A 27,522-nucleotide genomic window follows, 5' to 3' on the forward strand; every position below is an offset into this window, starting at 1 on the left:
TTTTCTACTTTTCAACCCCACGTACCTTTGACAAAGCTGGTGCATATTCAGTCATGGCCCTAGTCTATACTCTTTCATGCATAACCATGGAATCCAAGAAATTCTCTAAAGTCATCCTTAGGATACCAGCCATTCACAAAGAGGCCAAATAGAACTCTCTGCCCCTCCCCCCCCACCCCCCGGCCAAACCCGGCCCATGCCCCCACTGACCTTTCTTTGACATGAATTAACTTTTCAAGTCAAGACTTACAAAAGATACCTAACTCATAACTTTTAGGCAAAAGTAGTTTATTTTTTTTTTCACTTTTCAACCCCACTTACCTTTGATAAAGCTGGTGCATATTTCAATTCATGAAGGCATAAGGGGACTTCCGTTATAGGGCAGACCTGGATTCAACATAGTGGTTGTGGGTTCGAAGTTAGGAAACAACTTCAACACGAAATGAGGAAAAGATTACATATATTATAATTTTCCTCAAATCCCGTAGTTGCAAGAGCCTCATGCACTGGTTAATTATACGGTTTATGATATGTTTGGTTGTAGGCTTTGGCTCCTTTCCTTAGTGCTTATTCATCAGATGAGCGACACATGATGAGGCGATGATCCAACGATTTGATAAAGGTATGAAAAATGAGACATTAAAAGAAAAAGACTTAAAAAATGAGATACAAAAAACCATTAAATCAATACCTTACCACGTGTCACTCATCCAAATAAGTATAGACAAGACGTAAGCGATAGAGGCTAAGAAGAGAAGCCGGATCATCCTTCTTTGTATATATTTGAAGGCATGAGCAGGATAATACTTGGAAGTTGAAAGAAGGGAATCAGATTATGATCAAAATGGGAAAATGAACTTTGGTGGGGGCCTTAAAGGGTTGAGAGTTGAGACTATAGGTGAAGAGGAGACAACATTTGCAATCACCATTGGTGCATCGTCCCTCGAGCCATGCCACATGCATGAAAAGCAGAGCCCAGTTTCCATTTGTTTCTTCTTCTATTTTCTTTCAAACCTATATAAGTCTTGGAGGAGTAAGTACGTAGTGTTTGGCCATTCCACAACAATGCGGAGACCTGGACAGCTAGAATTCAAATGGAAAAATCTAAAAGGAAAAGAAGGAAAAAAACAAAGACAAGAGAAAGTGCTTTGCACAATTGTACCAGCTAAAACAGAAAAATAATGATGAATAAAGTAAAGAAAATGCAATTATGCCAACTATCAGTAAGCCATATAATGTGCATATATATACATTATTTTCCTACCATGCATTATAGACCACTGGTCCACTGCCCTCTCCCTTGTTGTGTGCATGTGATAACTGCCAACTTGATTAAGCAATATAATAAATTTTCATAGTTCATTCTTCCCTACTTCTCTCAACTCTATTTACATCTCCACACAAAATTTTATTGTTTCATCTCAACAGTCATCAACAAATTTGAATACATCTCACAAGTGATGCAATTAATCATATCCTTTTGTCTTTCCAATGAATTATACACCAATTGATCTCTGAGAGCGGCTATCTAGACCATTGAGTCCAAAGTGTACGTCTGAACTGCACAAATATATATTCTTAGGTAAATCTGCGTAGATCTCATCTTTCTAGATCTCGCATATGCAGAGTCTTGTGCACTAATTATAAATTCAAGAAACAATTTTGGTGAAATAGAAAATTAAAATATTAAAAAAATATATTTTTTGGTAAACAAATATTAAAAGAAAATCAAGACTAGTGAATGGTGCATACCAAGACATGAATGCCTGAAAAATATGAGGGGTGATACCTATATAGGGAGGATATATGATTGAAGTTTAAATATAAATTTTGTATGAAATTTAACACATGATCAAACAAGACTATTTCCTATATGTGGTGCAACTAGTCTAAAGATGTATTAGACTATTTACTCCAGAGACTTTTGTCAATGAGGGAAAGAAGAAAAGGAAAGTAACATTTTTAAAGGGATGGAACTACACACTGCCTGCAAGTATTGCCATTTCACATGCCAAGCTGATGGGCACAAGGGAAGGAGCATTTCACAATTCATATACAAAGATGTCACATTATCAAGAAAGAGAGTGTCAAGGAAGAAAGACAATGTGTATAAAAATGCATGTATTACCGCCACTGTGTATATCATTTTTTTTATTTTTTATCATAGAGAAAAGTTGAAGTTCAATTCCTGTCTAAGGGCTAGAAGTAAAATAGATTAAATATATATATATATATATATCCCATGTGGATATCACACTCTTTCTCACATTTTTTTTTCTTTAGCATTTTATCTTTTCTCTCCTGACTATGTGAACCACGTGATATTGTTTCCCATGCCGCTATTGGTGTGGTGTAAGAAATTTCCCTCATTTTGATAGCATGGAAAATGTATTTCAGCATTTTTTTTTTTAATCCATAAAAAAAAAAACCCCTTTTTTGCTTAAAAGAAAAAAACCTTTTTTTTTTTCTAAATAATTTCCATACTATATTTTACTCTTCAGCTTTTTACTCCACAAGATTATTCAAGTAGAAATAACCAAGGAAACTTGGCTGGAGAGATTGCAATTATAAACATGGAGAAAAGTTTTCTTAATCGGCAGAGCAGAGATGGGACAATGTGGTTTGGAAACAGTCCATGAAAATGGAATAAACTTTCCCCTTATAGGAAGAAATGTTTGAAATACATTCAGATGATGACTTCTATCTCTCCCTACTCCCCATACAACTATAGTTTGTCAAACCAGATAATCCCACCCAAAAGAATATATTGTGAAAAAGAACTTGGTTGACCAAAGAGTAGAACATATAAGTGGGTAGCATTATAAATATATATATATATATATATATAAACAAAAAGAAAAAGAGATTGGTTGCACTACTCTTTCATTTTTTTCAACAATACTATATGGTGGAATTAAGAATAGGGGAAAGGCTGGGCAATCCGTCAAGTTTCCCTACTTGTGTTCCCTCTATGTTCTTCCTTTGGAAAAGACCTCCTTTCTTTCTATGTCCAACTTCATGATTGGTGCATATCTCGTTTCTTTAAAAATTATGAAAAAATTAAAGAGCTCTTGGTTCAACCACTTAGAAAGGGCATTTACGATGTTCAAGTATCTATCACATAGCAGTATGGATCAAGGGTATAAATTTAGAACCAGAACAAAAAAATGTGAAATTACCTACATCGGGTTTCTTTGTTGAGTAGTGTGAAAAAGATGAAAGATATTAGATTTGACATTGTGAGCTTTACCAAAAAAAAAAAAAAAATGACATTGTGAGACTATCTTCAGGAGGGGGAGCAAAAACCTTTTTGCTAAAAACAAAATGGTAAAAGGTTGGTTAGGTGGCATGTCCACCTAAGCTTGACCCAATTGCTCACCTATTCTATAATGTGAAAGAATGATTTGAGAATTCTCACAATAGGATATCTTGATAATAGTCTATATCAATCGTGTGTCCAATTTTAGCTTTTAATTCAATTACTTAACCTCCCATGTATGACTATACATCCCACGTGATTCATACATTTCGAGTAGTCCTATATTTTCCAATGCTTTGTTTGACCACTTGGCAAACTCTATGGAAAGCTGAAACTTGATATAAGATCAGAGGGCCTCGGATCTATATATCCATCAGATTTTAGCCACACCTGATATGCAAATCTCAAAAATAGGTGAATCACCAAGCCAAGCCTAGATACTTGAATAAAAAACATACAACCCACTTGGAAGGACAATATTTCACCAAAGGCACTTGGTAATTGAAATTGGACTTGTATACAAAATTCACAAATGAAATAGAAAACAATACACCCCTTTTTGTGAAGACAGCCCTTGTATTAAAATATTTGGAGTACATGACACTGTAAGAGAGTCTTTAATATAACTTTGGGAAAGTCTAACTTATGAGTTCTGTTAAGTTTGTCTCGAATTCTTGACACGTTTTGAAGATTGACCCACTCCGACATATTTTGGTGGAGACCCGAATGAAAATTTTTCTGAGATCTGTGATGAAAGCAGAGGGGTTGGGCCGTCTGCTTCCATCACAGATCTCGTATGGAGGTGCAGGGGCATATGGTTCGACCGGATCGACTCTGACCCGATGGGTCCACCCACGACTTAGAGTCTATATAATATACTGTTGTTTTGTTGCAAAAGTCATTGTATTTTTGGGGTTTTTTGAGCTAGGGTTTTAGGGCAAGTTTTTTCGCCGCTGCTTGAGTATAATCTCTCTTCTGCATAATGAGACATCTTCTTCTTCGCCCGAGGATGTAGCACACCAGCTTGGTGTATGAACCTCGTTAAATCTCTATGTCGTGTGGATTTTTTGTCTATTTATTTTTATATTTCTTAGTGTTTGATCTAACAAACTGGTATCAAAGAATTGAGTTACTTCGATTCATGGCTTCAACGAAATACGCTATTGATAGGTTCAACGGCAACATTAGTTTTAGTCTATGACATGTTCGAATGATGGTTGTTCTTATATAGCAGCGTTTCAATAAGTCAAAGAAACCTACAACTATGATCAATGATGATTAGAGCGAGTTAGATGATAAAGCCCTCAGCTATTCAGTTGTGACTTTCGAATGATGTTCTACAGGAAGTTCTCTCAGAGAAAAGGACTACAGAGTTATAGGTGAAGTTAGAGAATCTCTACCTTAACCAAATCCCTCACCAATAGGTTGAGATTGAAGCAGCAACTGTATACCCTTCATATGGGTGAAGGTACTTCTATTAAATCCCACATATCTGAGTTTAATTATATTGTTACTGATTTGAAAATGATAGATGTTAAAATAAACGATGAAAATTTGACCCTATTATTATTATGTTCTCTGTCGCCATCTTACAAGCATTTTAGGGATACCATGATTTATGGTAGAGAGACAATCTTTGTTGAGGATGTCAAAATAAATCTATAAAGTAAGCAAAAGATTGATGATGAGTTAACGTCTACCAATAAATCTGATGGTATTAGTTTGGTAGCTAGAGGGAGAACAAATGAAAGGGGCTCAAATAGTGACAAAAAGAAGGCTAGATCAAAATCTAAGCACAAGCATTTAACTTGCAATTACTGTAAGAAAAATGGACATATTAAATCTGAATGCTATAAACTTTTAAATAAGCAGAAAGCAAATGGTGGTGTCCAAAATCAACAGAAGAAAGATGATTCTACAGAAGCTAGTATTGCAGAAGATGAGAGTGAGTCTGATACGCTTTTGGTGACTGATGACAGAGTCAGATCATAGGATGAATGGATTCTTAACTCTGATTGTTCCTACCATATGTGTCCCAATCATAAATGGTTCTCCACAAATGAATCAGTTCGAGGTAGAGTTATGTTAATGGAAAATAATGCCTCTTATAGGACTATTGGAATGTGAACGATCAATATCAAGATATATGATGACATTGTTAGAACCTTGTCTAATGTCAAGCATATCCCTAATTTGAAGAAGAATCTCATCAGTTTAGGCACTCTTGATTCAAATGGGTGCAATTATACAGCTGAAGGTGGAGTCATGAAGATCAGCAAGGGTGTTCTCTTGTTGATGAAATGAGTCAAGGTTGGCAGTTTATATGTGTTGCAGGATACTACAGTCACTGAGCCTGCTACAACAACTTCATCATCTATGTCTGAATCAGATGTCACAAATTTATGGCACATGAGGTTATGCCATATAAGTGAAAGAGAAATGGTATCATTAAGTAAAAGGGGCTTGGTGTGTAGTCAGAGTACAGGAGCAATGGAGTTCTGTGAGCATTGTGTGTTTGGGAAACAGAAAAGAGTCAGTTTCAGTACTGCTATCCACAGGACCAAGAGAACTTTGAACTACATTCATTAAGACCTATGGGAGCCCTCCAGGGTTGCTTCAAAGGGGGCTGGTGCAAGGTACTTGCTTACTTTCATTAATGATTTATCTAGAAAGGTTTGAGTATATTTCTTAAAGTACAAAAATGAAGTATTTGTCACTTTCAAACAGTGAAAGAATTTGCTTGAGAAGCAAACCGAAAAACAAATTAAAAGGTTGAGAACCGATAATGGCCTAAAGTTTTGTGAAGGTGACTTTAATGAGTTTTACAAAAAATGAAGATATTGCAAGACACCATTCAGTTGTTAAAACACTCCAGCAGAATGGAGTGGCAGAGCATATGAATAGAACCTTGTTAGAAAAGGCAAGGTGTATGTTATCAAATACAGGATTGGGCAAGGAGTTCTGGACAGAAGCAGTTAACACAGCAACCTTGTTGGTAAATCGATCTCTTTGCATAGCTATTGAGTGCAAGACTCCAAATGAAACTTAGTTAAGTAAGCTTGCAGACTACTCTAATTTAAAAGTATTTGGATGTCCTGCTTATGCAGATGTGAATGAAGAGAAGTTGGAACCTATAGCCAAAAAATGCATTTTTCTTGGGTGTGGATCTGGAGTGAGAGGATACAGGTTGTAGTGTCCTGATCCAAAGTCTCCAAAATTTCTTATTAGCAAAGATGTTACTTTTGATGAATCTGCTATGTTGCATCCTAGGAAAGAAGCTCATGTTCATTGTGATCAAGGTCAAGAAAAATCTAGAGAGAAGGTGGAGTTTGAAATTGGTGATTCATCTTCAAACAAAGTATAATTTACTTCAGTTCAGCTGCCTATTTTTACTAAAGAAGATGATGCTCAAGAGAATCAAGAAGAAGAGCGGTACAACATTACTAAAGATAGACTAAGGAGGAATATTAGACAACCACAAAAGTATAGGCATGCTGAATTTATTGCTTATGCATTATATGTTGCAAATACAATTGAAAATAGTGAGCCTGCAACATATTCTAAAGTTGTTACTTCAATTGATTCTACAAAATGGTTGATTGCCGTGAATGAGAAGATGGAATCTCTTTATAAAAATCAGACTTGGGAGCTTGTCAAGCCGAGAACAAGGAAGAAAATTGTTGGCTGCAAATGGGTCTTCAAGAAGAAAAAATCTGCCTCAGGTGTTGAAGATGCTAGGTACAAGGCACGTTTAGTTGGAAAGGGCTATAGTCAGGTACAAGGAATTGATTTTAATGATGTTTTCTCACATGTTGTTAAGCATAGTTCTATTCGTGTCCTACTTGCTTTAGTTGTTGTGTATGATTTGGAGTTAGAGCAACTTGATGTGAAAACAACATTCTTGCATGGTGAACTAGAAGAACATATTTATATGCATCAACTTGAAAGGTTTGTTATTAAAGACAAGGAAGACCATGTGTGCTTGTTGAAGAAGTCTCTATATGGTTTGAAACAGTTTCCTAGACAGTGATATAAAAAGTTTGATTAAGTTATGGCTACTTTTGGATACTCCAGGTGTCAATATGACTGTTGTGTTTATTTCAGAAAGCTCTCTGATGGGTCATTCATATATTTGTTGTCTTATGTTGATGATATGTTGATTGCAGCAAAAGATAGGAATGAGGTCAACAAGTTGAAAGAACAATTAATTTCTGAATTTGAGATGAAAGATTTGGGGGCAGCAAGGAAGATCCTTAGTATGGAGATCAAGACGGATAGAAAAATAGGGAAGCTGTGGCTATCTCAACAGAAGTACACTGAGAAGGTATTGAATCGTTTTTACATAAAAGATGCCAAACCTGTAACTACTCCTCTTGCATCTCATTTTAGACTTTCAGTTGCTCTGTCATCTCAGACAGATGAAGAGGTGGAATAAATGTCACGTGTTCCATACTCTAGTGCAGTTGGCTCCATTATGTATGCTATGGTTTGTACTCGTCCTGGCATTTCACAAGCTGTCGGTGTGGTGAGCAGATATATGTCATGTCCAGGTAAAGCTCATTGGGAAGCAGTCAAGTGGATACTTAGGAAGTTGAAAGGGACCTCTAGTGTTTATTTGGAGTTTGGGAGGAATGGTGATTGTTTATCTGGTTATGTTGATTTAGATTATGCGGGTGATCTTGACAAGAGGAGGTCACTCACAAGCTATGTATTTACTCTTGGAGGAAGTACGGTTAGTTGGAAAGCTACTTTACAAGCTACAATTGCATTATCCACTACTGAAGCAGAGTATATAGCAGTGACTGAGGCAATTAAAGAAGCTATTTGATTAGAGGTTTGGTGGGAGAACTCAGCATGGATCATGGGGTGACTGTTGTCCATTGTGATAGCCAGAGTGCTATTCACTTGACTAAAGATCCGATATATCATGAGAGGACAAAGTGCATTGATGTTCGGTATCATTTCATAAAAGAGAAATTGCTCAAGGTAATATTCAAGTGTTGAAGATTGGTACTAAAGACAATCCAGGTGATCTATTAACTAAGCTTTTGTGTGTTGGTAAGTTTGAGCATTGCTTAAAATTACTTGGTGTTTGTTGTGTTTGAGTTTAGCTTTTGGAAGGCTATTGGAGAATATGAAGATTTTAGCTATTTGTTTGTTTGTTGGAGGAGAATTCAAGGCAAGGTAGAGATTTGTTAAGTTTGTCTCAAATTCTTGAACCATTTTGAAGATTGACCTGATTCAACATATTTTGGTGGCGATCTGAATGGAAAGTTTTTTGAGATCTGTGATAGAAACAGAGGGGTTGGGCAATAGACCTAAGCCCGAAGCCCATCACTGATCTCATATAGGGGTGCGTGGGCATCGACCGGATCAACTATAACCCGATGGGTCGACCCGCGACTTGGAGTATATAATATATTATTGTCTTGTTGAAAAAGTCATTGTATTTTGGGGTTTTTTGAACTAGGGTTTCAGGGCGTGTTTTCTCGTCGCTGCTTGGGTGTAATCTCTCTTCTGCATAGTAAAACATCTTCTTCTTCGCTCGAGGATGTAGCACACTATCCTGGTGTGAACCTCGTTAAATCTTTGTGTCGTGTGGACCTTTTGTTTACTTATTTTCGTATTTCTTAGTGTTCGATCTAACAATTTTCATGAATAAAATATTCCAAATTGCTTCCCACCACTGGATTACATGTTTTTTAATTAGACATTAACAAAGTCCACCCATGTCTTATGGTTTTAACTAACATTAAGCAGGTCTTGAGTTCAAGTCTCCTAGTTGTTACCCTACTTCCCTCCCTACCTATCAAAAAACAAAAAAAAAAACCAACATTTAGCAGGTTATACCAAAAAAAAAAAACATTAGCAGGATGCCCTAGGCCCCTTAAATCTTTTTTTTTTTTTTTGGTGTTGGAAGTGGTTTCTCCCAATATTCAAATCAGTGTGGATCAAAGGTGCATCAGATTGCATCAAAGATGTAGAAAGAATGAGATCTCTTATCTTTCTTTTGCCAATGATATCATGATTTTATTAGAGATGAAGAATGATTGCCATCCTCATGGAGTTTTTATCCTATGATTATAGCATGGGGTGGCTTGGTTTGGTGTCTGATATTATTAGAGATGAAGGATGAGGCACAGGGCATGTAACCTCCCCAAACTTAATTGATGTGTGGAATTATTTGGACCGGTTATCAGAAGACCTAATGGGAGTGAAGATCGTGTTGACTGGACTAAGTCTTCCTCATTGTTGCATGTTTCCCCTGAGCGTCCCTTGCTACATACTACAAAGCAACAAGGATTAGCCTACACACCCACCTTAGTTGTGATTCCATCATTGAGGTCATGGCATCCAATGGACATCTCTTGCAATGTAGCTTTTCGGAGGAGGTCATAAGAGAGAAAGGAAAGGGAGTGCACATATGAGAGAGAGAGAGAGAGAGAGAGAGAGAGAGAGAGAGAGAGTTTTCCATGATATGAATGCACATAGACACCTTCACGAAGTAGAATGACGGCATCTACAAGCCAACAATAGTCATCTGGTTATAATAAGCTCTCCACAACTCCACCACTAGTGCTGTTGTGGCCAGGCCGGGCCGGTCTCAATTGGGATTAGTGGGGCCCAGTGGATTTATATGCTTGGATAGTGATCTACCTATTTAGGGAATGAGTCGATCTCATGTCGAGCTCGGTCAGGTTTCAGATTTTAACCGAACTTCTCTTTATCTGGTTATAATCAGACCTTAAACAAGGTAACGTACCAATCAAGCCTTAAATAGACCTTAAACAGTCCTTAATCATCTTAGAATTAAGATAATTTAATATATTTTGTAAATAATCAACAATTAGAAAAGATATCACACTTAATTATATTTATTAATTGATAAAAGTATCAATATATACCCTATTCTATTAAGAAAATCAAAATATACATATAAACAATCGAGCTAAACATGTCGGGCTTGTAAACGGGCCATGTCACACCCCGTTCACACAGAACCAGGCCAGTGACCGGGTTAACACCGGTTAACCCAAACCTGCCAGGATCATCTGATACAGTATCCAACCACAGCATACACACAACTAAGAAAGTGTTCATCAGTTCAGCAGAAGACTTAATTTACCTATAAATATTCCCATTATACTTGATACCCAAATTGTAATACATAGTTAAGTACATGTGGGCCCGCAGGCATGATATTTACACAAAAGAATACAATTTACATATCAAGTACACAAAAGGGATCATAAAAAACACAAAGGGTACAGCTCAACTCGGTATCAAAAGTAGAGCTCAGTTCGGTATCAAAAAGTAAAGCTCAGCTCGGTATCAAAAGGTAAAGCTCAACTCGGTATCAAAAGTAAAGCTCAGCTCGGTATCAATAGTAAAGCTCAGCTCGGTATCAAAACTGCGGTCCCGCAACACAGCCCTCGCACGAGAAATCCATGCCGTGCTCTAATTCCTCGGGGACCCACCAATCCTCTTCAGGGAATTCAACTGTGGGGCCCGACCCGTGCTCTTCAGGTTGATGACCTGCAAAATCATCTAAAAGAGGTGCACACGCGGGATGAGCTCACTAGCTCAGTAAGTGAAAAGAAGGACCACACAGCAGTCCACATAACAAATCACAACCATATGCACTATATGCTATGCAATTCATTTTTAATCACATCCACCTAAACAACATTACTAAGTATTTGGTTTAGTGCTACTACAACCACAGTGCGCGTATACTCCGGGTACGAGCCTCGAACTCCATCCCGCGATACGTCCATAGGGCTGTCAGAGAAGGCCCACCGTGAGTACTCAGAAAAGTAAAACATGCCAACCACCGGCTCTCAACATAAAGTAAATGACAAAAATTAAAGGTGCTGACTCTAGCAATTTGAAAGCAGTACGATTGGCCCTCTTGAATATACCACCGAGGTTGCCGACTGTCCTAATGACCAGCCAGGCGTATGTCTAACCGCCACAGTGACCCGACAACCGCGACCACTGCTTCCTCCTAAATGGTAACCTAACACCTCAACCCCTGTTGGGAAGGGTCGTAGCACGGGAAGATGATAATCCTAAACCGCATGCTCCTATATGACATAGTACGATTGCATAGTACCACCACGTCCCATTCCACGGGCCACCAATGCACTCGTGTCCAAACCGACTACGGCATCTAGTCTATTAATGCATCATGCACAATGATGTCAACATTCATCACATAAGCATATCATCATTTGGCATTGAGAAATGAACACAACACACATGGCATAACATATAAAGATGGCTAAGCTACATAGCATTTGCATGATGACTTGGCTAGTCTAGATACAATTAGATGAATGCTAAACAAGCCTTGAAACAAGGCCAAACGTCTTCTCCCCACTTACCTGTAGTGTACAAAGACTCACGCCTGGTATGGGTGAGATCCGGTGCGAGAAGCGTAAGATTTGGTGAACCTATCATGAGTGAATGGGGTTAGCATTTCACCACTTTAGGTCAAAACTAACAAGATTTGGTGACAAAATCATGTTTAGAATCCTAAAAGAAGGTCACACGTCCGTTTTGGGTCCATTCGGACGTAAAAATCACGTTGAAAACCTCACGGGTGGGTCAGACATCCCACCTGTCATGACCCACCAGTCATGACCAGTGGATAGGTCGACCCACCAGTCATGACCAGTGGGTAGGTCGACCCACTGGTCATGATCGGCGGGCCAATAGGTCCCATCAGTTGGCCCCCGAGGGCCTTGCTAAGACCAGCAGGTAGGTTGGCCTGTCAGTCGGCCCACCGATTGGGCCCGCGCGGTTGGCCCAGAGGGTCTGCCCTCTCAGGCAGGTGCCCTCAGGTGGGCCATTTGGCCCACCAGTCTTGGCGAAAAAATGTCATTCTTCCCCAAAACCTTCCCCAACCTTTGGGGAAGCAAATGAGGCTTTCCCAAACCCATTTTTCACACATTCAAAGTCTCATAAGATGGTTCTAACCTAGATCTAGGTTAGATTTAAGGAATGGAAAGCCATCTTACCTTCTTTACTCAAGAACTCCTTCAAAACCCCAAATCACTTCAAATCACCAATGCTCCTCCAACCTTGTGAACACTTCTTCAAATCCTTCAAAATCAACACATAGACCATCTATTAAACCTTAGATTCATCATCTCAAGGGGGATTTACAAGACCTCAAGAAACACTACCCAAATCAATGGTTTTACTTGGGTATGGTGAGAGTTTAGGGAATATAGCCTTTGCTCACCTCTAAACGTAGATCTCGGGTTGGAGATCACTTTTTCGGAATCAGAATGGGAAGATCAAGCCTTGGCGCCGCTTAAATCCATTCCTTCTTCCTCTTCCTTCCCCTTTCTTCTTCGTTCTCTTTCCTCTCTTCTTTTCTCTCTCCTCTTAAATCTTCTCACCAAATGCCCGAGTGTCATAAATGAGAAAAAGGAAAAACATAATGATAGCTATTTATACTTTTTTTAAAGCATCTTGTAACCTCATGGGTGGGTCACTCAGGTGGGCAGATGCGCCCACCTGTGACCGCCCACCTGAGGGCCGAAAATTGATCACCAAGTGGGATTTTGCTAGAATTTGACTCTCGGCACGAATCTTACTCTCGGCATAAGAGATAATATACGTATGCGCTTTAAGATACGGCTACATACCTGCTTTATCCGTATATGGCCTTATGATATGTGCATGTACACGGCTTGGGTACACCCGTCTCCTCTGGCACTGACTCGGACTTGTCTGGCCAGCCGGTGTTCAAAGTCACCCTTGCCATCATAGTCCATAAGGAACCCGCCTTAACCCTCTCTGATTCGGGTCCTGCATGGCTAAATCGGGCCAACCGTGTAATCAGACCAGGTTTAAGAAGTAGGGTATTACAGGCCAGGCCAGTCAAGTGCTCATCGAGCTTACCCCCTTGCATCGTGTACTACCTGTTTACAAATGGGTACGGCTAGTCAGAAGCCCATCGAGCTAACCCCTTGCACCGATGTACTACCTTTTCATAAACGGGTTAGGCCTGAGCCTGATACATTTAATAATCGGTGCAAGCGGGGATGGTCTTTAAATGGTAAGTCAAATTAGTGCGGGCTTGGGATTGACACGCAATATGTTCCCTCCCTACCATGGAAACTATAGGTCCACACTTTCTAGCTTAGGCGCCCATCGTCATTCATAGGATAAAACTCGATGCCACCATTGCGGTGAGGGGCGTGGTGAGTACGATGACCTTCTCATGCCACACAAAGCAAGTAGTCAAGCTTTAGCAGCAACAATGGAGAGAGGGTAGGTGAAGTAGGGGTGATTCAGGTGACACTAGACTTGTGGTGTGGGGACACAACAAGGGAGGGAGATAGATGAAGGGAGGGGAAGGGGAGATGAAGTAACGGGAGTGGTGGAGGCGAAGGAGAGTGAGGGTGATGTCGAAGAAGTGACAATGGATCATGGGTAAGACGATAGCAATGGCTTGAATGGTTAAGACATCTTCCGCTCCATTCGTCAATAAGATGCTAGCGTGTATGTAACACCCCAACCCCAAACCAAGCTTATCTTCTTTGAGGCACACCCCTCACAGTTTTAAAATGCATCGTGACCATGTAAAGGGTGCTAGATGTAACAACTAATTCAGACCCTTCCCCCTAGTCAATGTGGAGCTAAAGACCCCCCCAACACACACACACATTCAAAAAGACTCCCATATTACAGCACAATATCCCCATTGTGGCCCACATGATGTCAAGGTCCGCTCAGATGCCATTTATAACCACTTGACCCCACATAAATCCACAAGATTGTCCACTTTGGGGCGCACCTTGCACAACTTTAAAATGCATCATGGCCATGGAAAGGGTGCTAGAGGTTAACAATTAGTCCAATCTCTTCCCGTTTCTTGCCCAACTTTCGGGGCTCAACGGATCTAGGCCGTTTCTTGAGCATGATAAAAATGGTATTAGAGTAGATCCCAACATTGTGTGGGACTACAACAAGGATGTTGTGCTATAAAAGGGGGAGAATATCACGCCTAAGAAATAACCCAAATTTGTTAAGCTCTAAAGCTTGGGCAAAAATGGGATAGACGTTAAGGGGCAAGCTCTTTAGTAGCAAATCAACTAATGGGAAGAGACTGGCCTAGTTGATAAACTCTAAACACTTTTTCCACAGTCATGATGAATTTTAAAACCATGAAGAATTTGTCCCAAAATATACAATATCATGACTTGGTGTAGGATCGAAACATTAAGTTTAGTTTCCATTACACACAAGTGTATAAATCCCTCTCCATTAATACGAGTCTAAAGGGAATAATGAATACAAAACAAGGTAAGATAAGGTTAGGTGTGGTGGAATAAATAAAGAAACTTCAATTTGCTCATTAAACTATACATAAATAGTGGGCCTAGTGATTCACCTGCATCATTTGTGCATGGCACGAGAAGACCCCGGGCTGGAAGCAAGTGCCTATACTATAGTCCTCCTTTTAAGTATATACATTTATCAATCTGTACTATCTTCAATATCATTATCACTATAATTGGATAAAAATAATCATAACAACAAATATGATTCTTTCATTATATGGATTCAAAGTTATGGGGGCCATATCAGTTCATGGTAAGATCGGGTGAGAATCAAATGGTGCTACTATTACTAGTGGGTCCCACCCTTTATTGCAAATATTATTAATGGGTTTTAGAGACATGTTTGTTATAGGCTATCACGTCTTCTATTCTCTTCTAATATAATACTTTTATGAATACTTTATAATGAGTAATGGATTAATATACATATGTGATGTGATCTGGTAAGGTTAAGAAGTTTGAAGAAATGATATGATAGGGTGATAAGAACATAGCCCTTAAAAAGGAGTTGACTAAAATAGTGAAGGAAGTTTGAGATGACGACAACTTACAGTGGCCCTCTCTCATTCTCTGCCACCTGATAAGTAACCCCACCCAAAGTCTCCTTCAAAGAGGGCTCCAGCCGTCGTCCACCCATCCCACTTCACCCCTTTACCCTTCCTTCCGCATTTCAAGGAGCCTAGGAATCCTCTCTTGGATTCCCCCAGCCTGGCCCTCCTCTCTCATCAAACTTCTCACAACTCCCAATGGCAGAGGTGAAAAATGTAAAATCCACATACATATTGATTTATATTTTAGAGAGAGAAAATGGAATTTGGTGTTGGGAATTAGGACAGGTAATGGCTTTATATAGTGGGCTAATTTGACTTTTGCCATGCCACTTTGCAGAAAAGCCATGGAAAAGCCATGGAGGGTCCCTCCAGAACATAAGCATTAGCATATTTAATGCATCTCTTGGTGATGTAGACTTGTGGGTAGGAAATTATTTATTGGTTAATTGAATTAATATGAGTAAATAATTAAACATGAAACAATTAATTATTTGCTATTTGCTATAAAGATTTGAAGTCAATGCTACCATGGAGTCTGGTTGGTTCCCTCATCTTCTGTTTTTGTTTCTTTTTTGCTTTCTATTTTATTAGCATTATTTCTGTGGTTTACTGTTGTAGCTAAAATCAGGACAAAGGAGAAGATAAAGAAGTTATTTTTTCGGGATAGGAGTAATAATGAGGGAGGAAAAGAGCAGGGACAATCAATGCAGACATGTTTGGATTGACCACTCAAGTAATGGGAAGTTGATGGCAGAGAAGGGAATGGTCTGCTTTAATTTTGTTGCAGAGGTGGAGGAGAAAAACTCTAAAGAGAGGTTGGTGAAAGCAGAGGGGGTTGGTGTAGCTGTTGTCACTGTTGCTTTCATTTCTCTGTTTCACTACCTGGGGATTGTAGTTTAGGCTCTTCTTTTGTTTTTGCCATTTTTACTATTTTCTCTACCCCGTTGTTTTCACCTTCCAAGGTGAGATTTTTCAGGTTTGGAAGTCATTTTTTGGGTTTTTTTTCTTCATCTAGCGATTTCTTGCACGGGGGCTTTGGTGTTGATACTTTCGGTCCTGTTTTGCTTCTGATTCCGTCTAACTGGGAGGTCAATTTTAATTTTTTTTTTTTTTGGTTTTTTCTGGGTTGTGTCTTGGGATCGTGTGAATAAGTTTTGGGGATTTGAGGTTGCTTTACGCTTAAGTTAAGCGTTGGATTTGTTCCGGAGTCTCTGGTTTTCTGGGGGAGATGTCTGAGAATGTGGAGCTTCTTTCTTCTATGGGACTGAATCCTGGAGTTTGTTGTTTGAGATCTTTTGCTTTCTCATTTCTTGGGTTGTTTATGTGGTGAGTTGTATCTGAATTGAATCTTGCCTTAGGTTCAGTGGTGCAGACCCGGATTAAAATTAGGGTTTGTCTGATCAGGTTGAAGGTCAGAGGGGAACTGGAGCTTTCTTTGTTTCTTTCCCCTTTTCCTTTCTTTTGGACTTGCCCTGGAGATTTTGTTAAAGTTCTTGGCGTTTATGGAAGAATCTCTGATTCGGAGTGTTTGAATGTTTTCGATAAAGTAAAGCATCCGCGGTCCAGCCAAAGTTTGGAGAGTAGCTGATTCCATGCGGTTTCCCTCCTCAAATTAGGGTTTTGATTTTCGAAAGCAGAGGTTTGATTTTTTTTTCGGAAAGATCGGATTGGATTCCTTTTGCTTTCTGTTGGATCTATATTAGGGATTGAAAAATTCAAACACTGAATTTTTTTTTTTTTTTTTTTTTTTTTTTTTTGTTGGGGTTTGTTAGATGGGCTGACGCCTGCTTTCTGGGTGCGTTGTGGCTGTTTCTTCGTTTCTGGACTTCCTCCGTCGAAGACTGATTTTGTGAGGAGAGCATTTCAATCAATGCATCTTTCACTATGGAAGCCTATATCTCACTGTGCGTCCCTAATCCTGGACAAGAAGAGTAGAAGGAGAGATGGGTCTGATTCGACAGAGGAAAGCAATGGCAATCCTTCGAACCTCCGGCAGTTACAGGAGAACAAGCTCAGAGAGGCTCTTGAAGAAGCATCGGAAGATGGGTCACTCGTCAAATCGCAAGACATGGACTCTCAGTCCTTCAACAATCAAGATGGGAACTTGGGCAGGTCGAGATCCCTCGCTAGGCTCCACGCTCAACGAGATTTTCTCCGTGCCACTGCACTCGCTGCTGAGCGTACCTTTGAGACCGAAGACACTATTCCTGACCTCCACGAGGCCTTCTCCAAGTTCCTCACCATGTACCCCAAGTATGAATGTTCCGAGAAGATCGATCAGCTGAGATCGGATGAGTATGGCCACCTCTCTGACTTGGTTGCCAAGGTATGTCTCGACTACTGTGGCTTTGGGCTCTTTTCTTATCTTCAGAGTCTTCAATATTGGGAATCTTGTGCCTTTAGCCTTTCGGAGATTACTGCAAACTTGAGCAACCATGCTCTCTACGGTGGTGCTGAGAAAGGCACTGTGGAACACGATATAAAGACTAGGATTATGGATTACTTGAACATTCCTGAGAGTGAGTATAGCCTTGTATTCACTGTCAGTAGAGGTTCTGCCTTTAAATTGCTGGCAGAATCATACCCTTTCCAGACGAACAAGAAGTTATTGACCATGTTTGATTACGAGAGTCAGTCTGTTAATTGGATGGCTCAGAGTGCAAAAGAGAAAGGTGCAAAGATTTACAGTGCTTGGTTTAAGTGGCCAACCCTGAAACTCAGCTCCACGGAGCTGAGAAAGCAAATCTCCAACAAAAAAAGGAGGAAGAAAGATTCTGCAGTTGGGCTATTTGTGTTCCCTGTTCAGTCAAGGGTCACCGGGGCCAAGTATTCATACCAGTGGATGGCACTGGCACAGCAGAACAATTGGCATGTCTTGCTTGATGCTGGGTCCTTGGGTCCCAAGGACATGGATTCACTCGGTTTGTCTCTCTTCCGACCAGATTTTATCATAACATCGTTTTACAGAGTATTTGGGTCTGACCCTACTGGCTTTGGATGTCTCCTCATCAAGAAATCTGTTATGGGAAGCTTGCAAAGTCAGTGCGTGTACACCGGGTCTGGGATGGTGAGGATTGTGCCTGTTTTTCCCATGTACCTGAGTGATTCGGTGGATGATCTGGATGGGTTGCCTGGAATTAAAGATGAGGAAATAGATGGGAATGAGGAATTGACACCTCAAACTCGCCGGGGCTCACAGTTACCTGCTTTTTCAGGAGCATTCACTTCTGCACAGGTGAGGGATGTGTTTGAGGCAGAGATGGAACATGATAACAGTTCTGACAGGGATGGTGCAAGCACAATATTTGAAGAAACTGAGAGCATTTCAGCTGGGGAAGTTATGAAGAGTCCTGTTTTCAGCGAAGATGAATCATCAGACAACTTGTTTTGGATTGATTTGGGTCAGAGCCCATTTGGATCTGATCATTCTGGTCCATTGAACAAACCAAAGCCTGGTTCTCCATTGCCACCCTCATGGTTTACTGGCACGAAATACCATACAAGGCTCTCTCCAAAACCAGCATCAGTGACGTCTAGGAGTCCAATCTATGATGACAGACGGGGAAACCTCAGACCTCGTGAGGAGCATGTCATATCATTTGATGCGGCTCTATTATCAGTCTCACAGGAACTAGACCGTGTCAAGGAAGTCTCTGAAGAGGAAGAGTTTGCAGAAACAGATCATGGAAAGGATGTGGATTCTCAGCATGTCGGTGAGATTGAGGAAGAAATCAGGGAAGAAGCAACACTTACTGGTTCTCAGTTTTATTCTAATGTAAATGGATCTGCACTCAAAGATCCTTTCAAGAATGGTAGCCAACAGAGTGGCTCAACCCCTGAAGTATGCCGAGAGACAAAAGAAAGCGCAATAAGGAGAGAAACAGAAGGTGAGTTTAGGTTGTTGGAAAGGAGGGAAGGTAACAGATTTGCTGGAGGTAGATTCTTTGGGGTGGAGGAGAATGAAAGAGATATGAGCATGGGTCGGAGGGTATCCTTCAGCATGGAGGACAACCGTAAGGAACATCTAAGTCATACCCTAGAGCCTGGAGAAGTTTCTGCAGCTACACTTGGTGACAATGAATCATTTAGTGATGGAGAAGATGGGGATGGACTAGAATGGGATAGGAGAGAACCTGAGATAATATGCCGGCATCTTGACCATGCTAATATGTTGGGTCTCAACAAAACTACCCTCAGATTACGGTACCTGATCAATTGGCTTGTGACCTCATTGCTGCAACTTCGGTTACCTGGTTCAGATGGTACCACAGGAAAGCATCTTGTTCAAATCTATGGCCCGAAGATCAAATATGAAAGGGGTGCAGCTGTTGCTTTCAATGTGAGGCACATTAGCGGGGGGCTAATTAGCCCAGAAATTGTTCAGAGGCTAGCTGATAAACATGGCATATCTCTGGGACTCGGTTTCCTTAGTCATATACGGGTTGTGAACAGCCCAAAACAGCACAGTGGGGCATTAGATCTAGATGACACTGCCTTGTGCAAACCAATGGTGAATGGTCGCCAAGACAGTAAAAATGCAAACCTTCGGGTTGAGGTTGTCACAGCATCCCTTGGGTTGCTAACTAATTTTGAAGATGTGTATAAAATGTGGGCCTTTCTGGCCAAGTTTCTTAACCCTTCTTTTCTTGAAGGGGACAGACTACCCACTGTCCCCGAGGGTTCAGAAACGTAATATATGCTGGTATTATGTATGTTTTGTTTCAAGTCTAGTGAGATGGATGCCATTGCTGCCAAACCCTCCCCCACCTTTTTCCAAGTACATTGAAGTGATAACCATTCTTTGTGGTGCACTGTCTCTGAGCTTGAGGGGGTTGGAGATCCATAAGCAGTCTTTTGATCTTCATGGAGTGATTGTCCATGAGCGGGTGGATTTATTTATTCTTGTTTCTGTTTTCCCTTGCTTTGTTGGTATGTATTTTTTCTTGAATCCATGTAGAGTTTGCTTTAGAAATTTGTTTCATCTGAAGGAGAGACATTTGGAACTAGAAACGTAAATGAAATGGGCAGTACAGAGAGAAGTTCCACAATTTTGCAGTGCTTCCCTCCCACCCCAACATCCCAAATTGGCTCTTTTTGTTTGCAGTAATTTCTGTTTATTGTATTCTGTGATGAAGAAAATTGGGAGTGTTGTACTGTATATGATTCGGCTATTTGGCCCGTGTATATTCTGTAGATTAACCCCCAGGGTTGCAGCAACTTTGGACTGACAAGATAGACATTGCTTCTCTGTATTGAGAAATAGAAAGAGAAAAATAAAGAGGATTTATTTTTTGGAGACATGGTGGAGGAGAAAGTGGGAGCAATGTAATTGAACAGGTCTTCTGATGCTTGTTTAAGGGATTGCATCTTCATTTTCGAAATATATGGGAATATTTCATATTTAGGCATCCTTCTGATGCTAGTTTTTTATCTCCTCGTTTTTTAATGCTTCAGTGGGTTCTCCTCGGTTTTTTATGGTGTCTTCCAATGACCAGGTTTTTTTTTTTCTAAATCTGATAACGTGGGTGGGCGACTGAAGTTGCCTCAGGCTCATGTTTCTATCTGCTTCTCCTTTCACCCAGTTTAAGATATTTGAATTCAGGTTATATTGCTGTGACATTGATAACAATTGGGGCTATTGCTCTGCTCTATGAAATATCATATTTTCCTTGATGATTGTTTTCCGGGTTGCAGAACAAAGCCATGAGGCTTCTGCAGTTCCCTTGTTGTAGGTGATGGATTTTCGTTCTGTTTTGAGTGCTGGGTTTGTGGTTCTTTTTCTCTAATCTACTCTTGTTTGGTTTTACTATCTTGGACTGGCAGCCTACTTGGTGAAGTTTCTTCACAGCGTCCAAACCACCGCCCCCTTCCCCAATAGAAAGGAAAAGAGGAAGAAAAAGGCCTCTGGGTTGGTTGGATTAGTAATTCTTCTTGCCGTTCCTGTTCAGGATTCAGATGGGAGGTTGGCCTCTGGCTTGGGGGCGTTGCTGATCTATCAAAGATTGCAGACCCTGAGACCAAAGTTGAAGAAATGTATCATAGGTCGATTTGATTCGAAGGGTAACAAAATTGTGGTGAGGAGGATGCCATCTGTTTCATGGGTTTCTAGCAAGAGACCATGTACCATGTTGTGAAGGGGAGATTTTGATCACTATTGTTCATGAAAACCAACAAAACTTGCGACGCTCTAGTTCAGGGGCTTCAATTTTGTTTTACTCATATTTTGTCTTGATTCAAAAGGTCAGGTTCAAGTATTTGGTTTCTTCCAGTGGTTTTAATTTTCTTTGAACTTAATTAAATGGAATTGCTTAACGCAGAAGACTCAATCCGATGTTACTTTTACCCAAAAAAATAAAAAATCCAATGTTAAATTACATGATGGAAGAGCACCTATTACACCTGAAGGAAAAACCCCACCCCACCCATGTCCCCAACTCTATTTATGGGATTTGGAGCCTTTTCACTTTTTCCCTTTGTTTGGATTTTAGTTTCCTTTTTCTGGATAATAATGGCTGGGCCATGCCCATTAAGTTATGTTTGCCATGCAGATGAAATATACATTGGAATTTAGCCTTTTGGCCTTTTTCCAGGTGGGTTCCACTACTACATTTGCAAAAGTTGTTTTGCCTGGGCGTTTCACCAGATCCTGCTGTTCTGATCTGATGATGGGGGACAAAAAGGGCTGCAAAGTTGGTTCCATGACCATGGTGCACCCCTAGGGTTCACCATTGGATCAGGTGATCATCCTCAAAGAGATTACCAGTGGTGCACACGACCCCTGTGGTCATTCATGGTTCAAGGTACCATTTCGAGGATCTCACAAGGCATATTCAGGGATCCATTCCACCTATTTGGCTCAACAGCATTTTGCATTAGTAATATATTAGAAGGGAATGTGAAATCGGTAAAAGAATTGTTAAGAACTAGGGACTGTAGCTAAGACCCTCCCCAACCCCAAGGGGAAAATGGAAAAAACAACACAGCACACCTTTGGAGACTCGAACACCGAAGTTCCACTTGAAAACATCAGGTGGTGGGGGTGTAGATATCACTCATTTAAGCACATATTTTCTAATGAATTCAAAATCTGTTTCATTCTTAGAAACCAATATATAAACTATGAAACTCTTGAGCTGTAACAATATCAATCAAGGGAAGGAAAGAAGACTAGGGAAGAGATTCGACTTCGTGTATATATATGATCTATTTTAACTGGCTGAAGGATCAACTTAGCAGATACAGGAGAACTCCAAAGGTGAAATGTGATCCAAAGGGGCAAAAAGCAATCTCTAAAAAGAATTTAGAACAGAAATATATAGAGATCATTCATATATTTAACAACAATTACAATGTGCGATGCATATTAATACAGGAAACATAGAATGGTCATCTTCTGGTGGTCAGAAATTAGGCAGCTACAACATGCTACAGCTTAATGATGAACAAGAAATGCCTACCAGTTAGATAATATTGTTGAATTGGCTCGTAAGAGAATCCTTTAGGTCGGAATACAGGCCAAAGAGGGAGTACTGCCGGATATTTTTCACCTCATACCACGAGTTAAGAACCTTATCGTTCTTATCTGTACCTGAGAATGCCAATTGTATTCCGATACTGCAGTCAACTGATCCTCCCTGGCTTTTACAACTAGAGAGTTGGATAGCACAGCCTTGGTCATCAAGGCAAATGAAAGATGATTTTCCAGAACATTTTGCACACCCATCTTTCTTCCAGAACAAGTTCTGTAGTGTACCCTTATCAAATTCAAGTACCTTCAAAGACATAAGCATGTTTTAGACAATGAGATCAAAAGAAAAAACTAAGGCCAGGAATGCCAGTTTCCAAATTGATATTACCAGAGTAAAACTGGTTATGATGTGGTTACTATCTGCAACAAAAACAGGGATTGATCTTGCTGCATATTTTCGTCCAGCGAATGCTACCATGTGACCGCCATGCATTTGCTAGGAAAGAACAGAACAAACCCCTTGAGTTATTTCGTTTAGTGATATAATGATACATGATTCAGGAATACTCAATAAAGTGCCTCATCAAAGATTGATAGTCTAATGCCAAAATCTGTAGATAATAATAAAACTACTATCCCTCAACTTTTTTACTAGATTGAGGACTGTGCCATCTGGTTGCAATCCAAAAACCATACCCACTGATGTAAGTTTCAATTATCTAAGAACCCCTCTCTGAGGAGGTTGGAGGATGTTAGAGGTCTGCAACCCAGCAAAGAAGTTAAAAATCTGTCATTTCTTCCGTTCAGAATGGTTTCATGTTGTAATATTAATATAACCAAAGCAAACTTTCTTAAGTTCAAGACCATTAAGCTTATTTCTTTAAGGAATGAATTTCCTGATTGCTTAAGCACCATAGAGAAGAGGTTCGGACGGGGAAGAGGAAGAATACTGCAGCCATTAACCTGAAAGCAAATTGAAAAGTAAATTGGAATAATTTCTCTGTGCAGAAGTGTTCATCTCAAGGTTGAGTTGTGACCACATGAAGCACCTTTAAACTTCCACTGAACTTATACCGATAAATATTGGACATCAAAACAGTAAACAGAGAGGAAATAACAGAAACGTCCAGAACTGGTCTGGGTCTTGAATTGAATTGATGCGCACTTTCTCATTCTTTTGCCCATTTTGATCAATTGCACTTTCTATGGGGTCTACATCATGATAAGTCTAAGACAAGGAATTTTATATGGGTGGGTGTTTTGTGTGGGGTATATAACAGAATTAAGAATTGTGAATGAAATATGCTTAAATTCTAAATTGTATGATGTTGAAACAGTGAGGAATTGTAACCTTGCTAGTCAATTTGGGTGGATAGCCAATAATGGATATGTATCATATTCAAAGAAAAATTCAAGAAGAAATATGTTTAAATTCTGAAATGCATGATGTCGAAACGGCAAGGACTTGTCAACTTGGGTGAATAGCAAAATAATGGATATGTACCATATTGGGAGAAAATTTCAAGAAGAAACAAAAAGGCATTACAGTCTGTCACATCTCTCACACTTTAACAAAGGTGCTTTGTGAAAATAGTGGTCCATTTATTATAGATTACATGAGGTCTTTTATCTTGGTTGAATTAATCAGTGATGCAATTATCTGGATCGATTAGCATCCTGGTTACTTTTGATACGTTACCTTTTTATGGCATGCGACTTATGGATTCAACTAGCCTCTGCTAGTGATATGTGATTAGATAACTTGAAAGTTGAGAGTGATGTTTCTATATAAGTTTAAAGCTGCTTCTGTTGGTTCACTATCACTAATCTTTGGTTCTTTTTGCTTCTTTACCAGCAGTATTTTGGAGGATTGGAGTTGGCAACTAGGCTCAAATCACTTGATAGGCTTATCCTTTTCCTGTTCATTTAGATACAGTGGCCAAAATATAAATTCTTTGCAGGGTTCTCTAGAATAGTTTAATGATCAAAATAATTTGGATCAGATAGGGGGATGGTGATATTGAATCCAAACGTCTTTCTTTCTAGCTCATCAAAGATTGCTATGTCCTTTATCTCTATCCTCAGCAACGTGGCCAAATTGAACTCAATTTAATCAGATACAGAGCAAGCTTGAACCATGATAGAATTTTTTTAAAATCTTTCAGAACTCTAGGTAGCCATTTTGTTTTACCCTTACATGTGTGCCTACTTTGTATAGAAAGGCTATAATTCAGAGTACAATATCGGAAAATGATGTTCTGTGGTATCGTTGGACTTCATATAATCCTAAATTTGGTATTAAAGTTTGGAGGTTTCTTAATTGGACAGACAAGTTAGCTTGCTAATGTACAATATCGGAAAATGATGTTCTGTGGTATCGTTGGACTTCATATAATCCTAAATTTGGTATTAAAGTTTGGAGGTTCTTAATTGGACAGACAAGTTAGCTTGCTAATAGTCTAACAACACATATGCCTTCAGCTTTGTATCCTCTGTTACTGATTAATCTATTATTGTAATTCTTGTTCTTATCGATCAATGTTTAACTTTCCAAAAACAGGAATGAAGAATTACCAGCATAAATGCTACTCTCAAGCTATTGTACAAAAAAATAAGACAGAGAGAGAAAAGTGGGGGAAAGGATTGCCAACATTGGACCTTCACTGATAAAATTCCATAAGGCAGAAATTTAAAATTATCACTATTCACACAAAAGAATCTAAAAGTTTTAAATTCATCAAAGAGATTTTAAAATTTGAATCCTAGAAAAAGATAGAGATTTGGCATATCTGAAACAGAAAAATGCAGATAGAGGGATCTGAGAAAAATAAAGAGCCCCCTCTTTGTTTTGCACATACCGGTGAGAAGGTACCACTGTTGATGGTAAGGAGAGAGATCTCATCAACATTTGGCCTAAAGACAGCAAGTTGAGCATTTGTGCTTGATAGGGGAAGGCGATGATCACATGGTGAGAGCTGTATCTGGTTTTGGAAGAATGACTCTTTAGAGGAAAATGCAAGCCCGAAGCTGAAGCCATCGGATTTCTGAACCTTTGCATCAGTGCAGGGATCAAATATAGGGTTTGAATCGACTGCATCCACGACTATCACCATCAACAGAGTGATTGTTAATGCAATCACTGTTGTGACCATCATTATCATTGTCCTCATCACTGCCGCTGCATCAGAATTATCAAAAAAATGCAGTTTTTTCTCTTTAGATACCAGAAGAACCTAAAAATCCATCACAAATTTATACCATTAAAGCCTAATTGATGAAAAGTAATGTAATTAAAAAAATATAATTGTTAAAAAGAAAAAAAAGAAGAGTTCTATATGAAATTAGTCCATGGTTGGATTCCCAAAACAGATTCAATGCTGAAGCTTAGGGATTAAATAGATCCTAAGAAACCATTTCTTTTTTTACCTGGAAATGATGGAAAGGATCAGAAACGCACAGGTGAGAGAGGGACTGGTCGCCGCTACGCCTCTAAACAACTAGTAATTCTTCGAAATTATCATTGGCGATTCTGAAAATGTGAAGGATATGAAGAGAAGATGATGAAGAAGGAACAAAGTCTCAACTCAGGAGAAAAAAAATTCAGATTTGGAAGATGATTTCAAATGTTCAGAGAATTGTTTCCATATTATCAAAGGCTTCATATCTCTCTCTCTCTCTCTCTCTTTCTTCCCAAGAATGAAACTGCCACCATGCGTCGAGAGTCGAGATTCTCCATCGTTCGCCAAGCTAGGTGGATCTCGTCCTAAAAACGGTTATGGAAGTTGGAAGGGCTCCGAGTCAATTTACAAAAATATGAAGGACCTCAAATAAGGGGGCAAAGCAAGATTTCAAATAAAATAGGCTACGTAATAAACTAATAACAATAAAAAAATAGGGTAATTTACAGCACCAACCCCTAGAGAATACCACTATTAGAGAGACACCTTTATATAATACCAAATTATACTTAGACCCCCTACCATCTGTTGCTGTTACAAAATATACCTTATATGCTGATGTTAGCTAGTATATATTTTTTTAAATACCAAAATACCCTTGTAAAAGGTGAAGTAACTAATGTATCCTCTCTCTCTCTCTCTCTCTCTCTCTCTCTCTCTCTCATCTATGCCCTTGTGCTTCCCAATTGTCATGGCCATTTGGAGGAGTTTGTTAGCCCATAGACAATCTCTTTGATGTCATCGGGTATGGGTTGTGATGAGGTGAAGATGCGTTTGCGCATCAATGGGTTTTTTAGACTAAGTTTTTATAATGCCATGGTTTTTTTTTTTTTTCCAAACAGCCCATGCAAAAATGTATTAAGTTGGAGAGGGAAAAAAATTGCTTACAATCGTTAGAATATCCTGTGGAAAGGTGAAATTTCAAAACCCCTAATAAGGGTAGAAAACTGCCCATTTAGAGATGGCATGGACTACAACATTCTCAGATCTACCTAATGAAAAAATATATAGGTAAAATTTTACAACGAAGTATATCAGCTTTGATCTCTCATCAATGAGTTTTAGTGTTGATTGTACATATTGCAACCATTCAAGATGATTTGGAATCGGCCTAACAATTATTTATGATGTGAAATCCATCGGGTAGGCCTATGATGCGGCTTTTCAAGTTGGCATTTAAGAACATTATGAAAAGATTGGGATGAACTTGAAAAGGTTGTTGGAGTATTTATACCATTCCAAATGTGTGACCTTAAATTCATTTGCAAGATTTTTACAACATATGATGTACTATGCAGGGTATCAATTAGGTTGACAGTTAGGCAAGACCTGCATATAATTTATTCAGGATGTTCTAGTATTTGATACAACGAACAAAAAGAATCGATATTACTTCTTATTTGGTCCTTTTACCGAAATAAATCAC

The 27,522-nt window shown here is 39.4% G+C and overlaps 2 protein-coding genes across 4 annotated transcripts; one reads left to right on the forward strand and one right to left on the reverse strand.

Annotated features, from left to right (window-relative positions):
- Positions 1-1,497: 1,497 nt before the first annotated feature.
- On the reverse strand, positions 1,498-26,382 carry LOC122086364. Of its 3 annotated transcripts, XM_042655128.1 has the most exons (5): positions 26,065-26,381; positions 25,497-25,816; positions 23,027-23,134; positions 22,628-22,942; positions 1,498-1,560 (listed from the first exon to the last, which is right to left on the reverse strand). In XM_042655128.1, exons 2-4 carry the CDS (start codon positions 25,806-25,808, stop codon positions 22,631-22,633), a joined length of 732 nt encoding a protein of 243 aa, XP_042511062.1. In that variant the 5' UTR covers positions 25,809-25,816; positions 26,065-26,381; the 3' UTR covers positions 1,498-1,560; positions 22,628-22,630. The 3 variants fall into 3 exon arrangements, with proteins under 3 accessions (XP_042511062.1, XP_042511063.1, XP_042511061.1); XM_042655129.1 differs by lacking the exon at positions 1,498-1,560 and having other exon boundaries at positions 22,470-22,942; positions 25,497-25,871; positions 26,065-26,382; XM_042655127.1 differs by lacking the exon at positions 1,498-1,560 and having other exon boundaries at positions 22,470-22,942.
- On the forward strand, positions 15,736-20,218 carry LOC122086362. Its single transcript, XM_042655126.1, has 2 exons — positions 15,736-16,809; positions 16,943-20,218. The coding sequence occupies exon 2, from the start codon at positions 17,041-17,043 to the stop codon at positions 19,861-19,863; it is 2,823 nt and encodes a 940-aa protein (XP_042511060.1). The 5' UTR covers positions 15,736-16,809; positions 16,943-17,040; the 3' UTR covers positions 19,864-20,218.
- Positions 26,383-27,522: the final 1,140 nt, after the last annotated feature.

Source organism: Macadamia integrifolia, chromosome 8, assembly GCF_013358625.1.
Source record: "Macadamia integrifolia cultivar HAES 741 chromosome 8, SCU_Mint_v3, whole genome shotgun sequence".
Classification (NCBI taxonomy): domain Eukaryota; kingdom Viridiplantae; phylum Streptophyta; class Magnoliopsida; order Proteales; family Proteaceae; genus Macadamia; species Macadamia integrifolia.

Excerpts from the sequence above, each read along its gene's own strand:
- LOC122086362 (XM_042655126.1), top strand. The coding sequence starts at position 17,041 with ATGCATCTTTCACTATGGAAGCCTATATCTCACTGTGCGTCCCTAATC.
- LOC122086364 (XM_042655128.1), bottom strand. The coding sequence starts at position 25,808 with ATGAGGACAATGATAATGATGGTCACAACAGTGATTGCATTAACAATC. Across the intron at positions 23,135-25,496 it reads ACAGTGGTACCTTCTCACCG|CAAATGCATGGCGGTCACAT; the intron begins GTATGTGCAAAA and ends GTTCTTTCCTAG. Across the intron at positions 22,943-23,026 it reads TCATAACCAGTTTTACTCTG|GTACTTGAATTTGATAAGGG; the intron begins GTAATATCAATT and ends ATGTCTTTGAAG.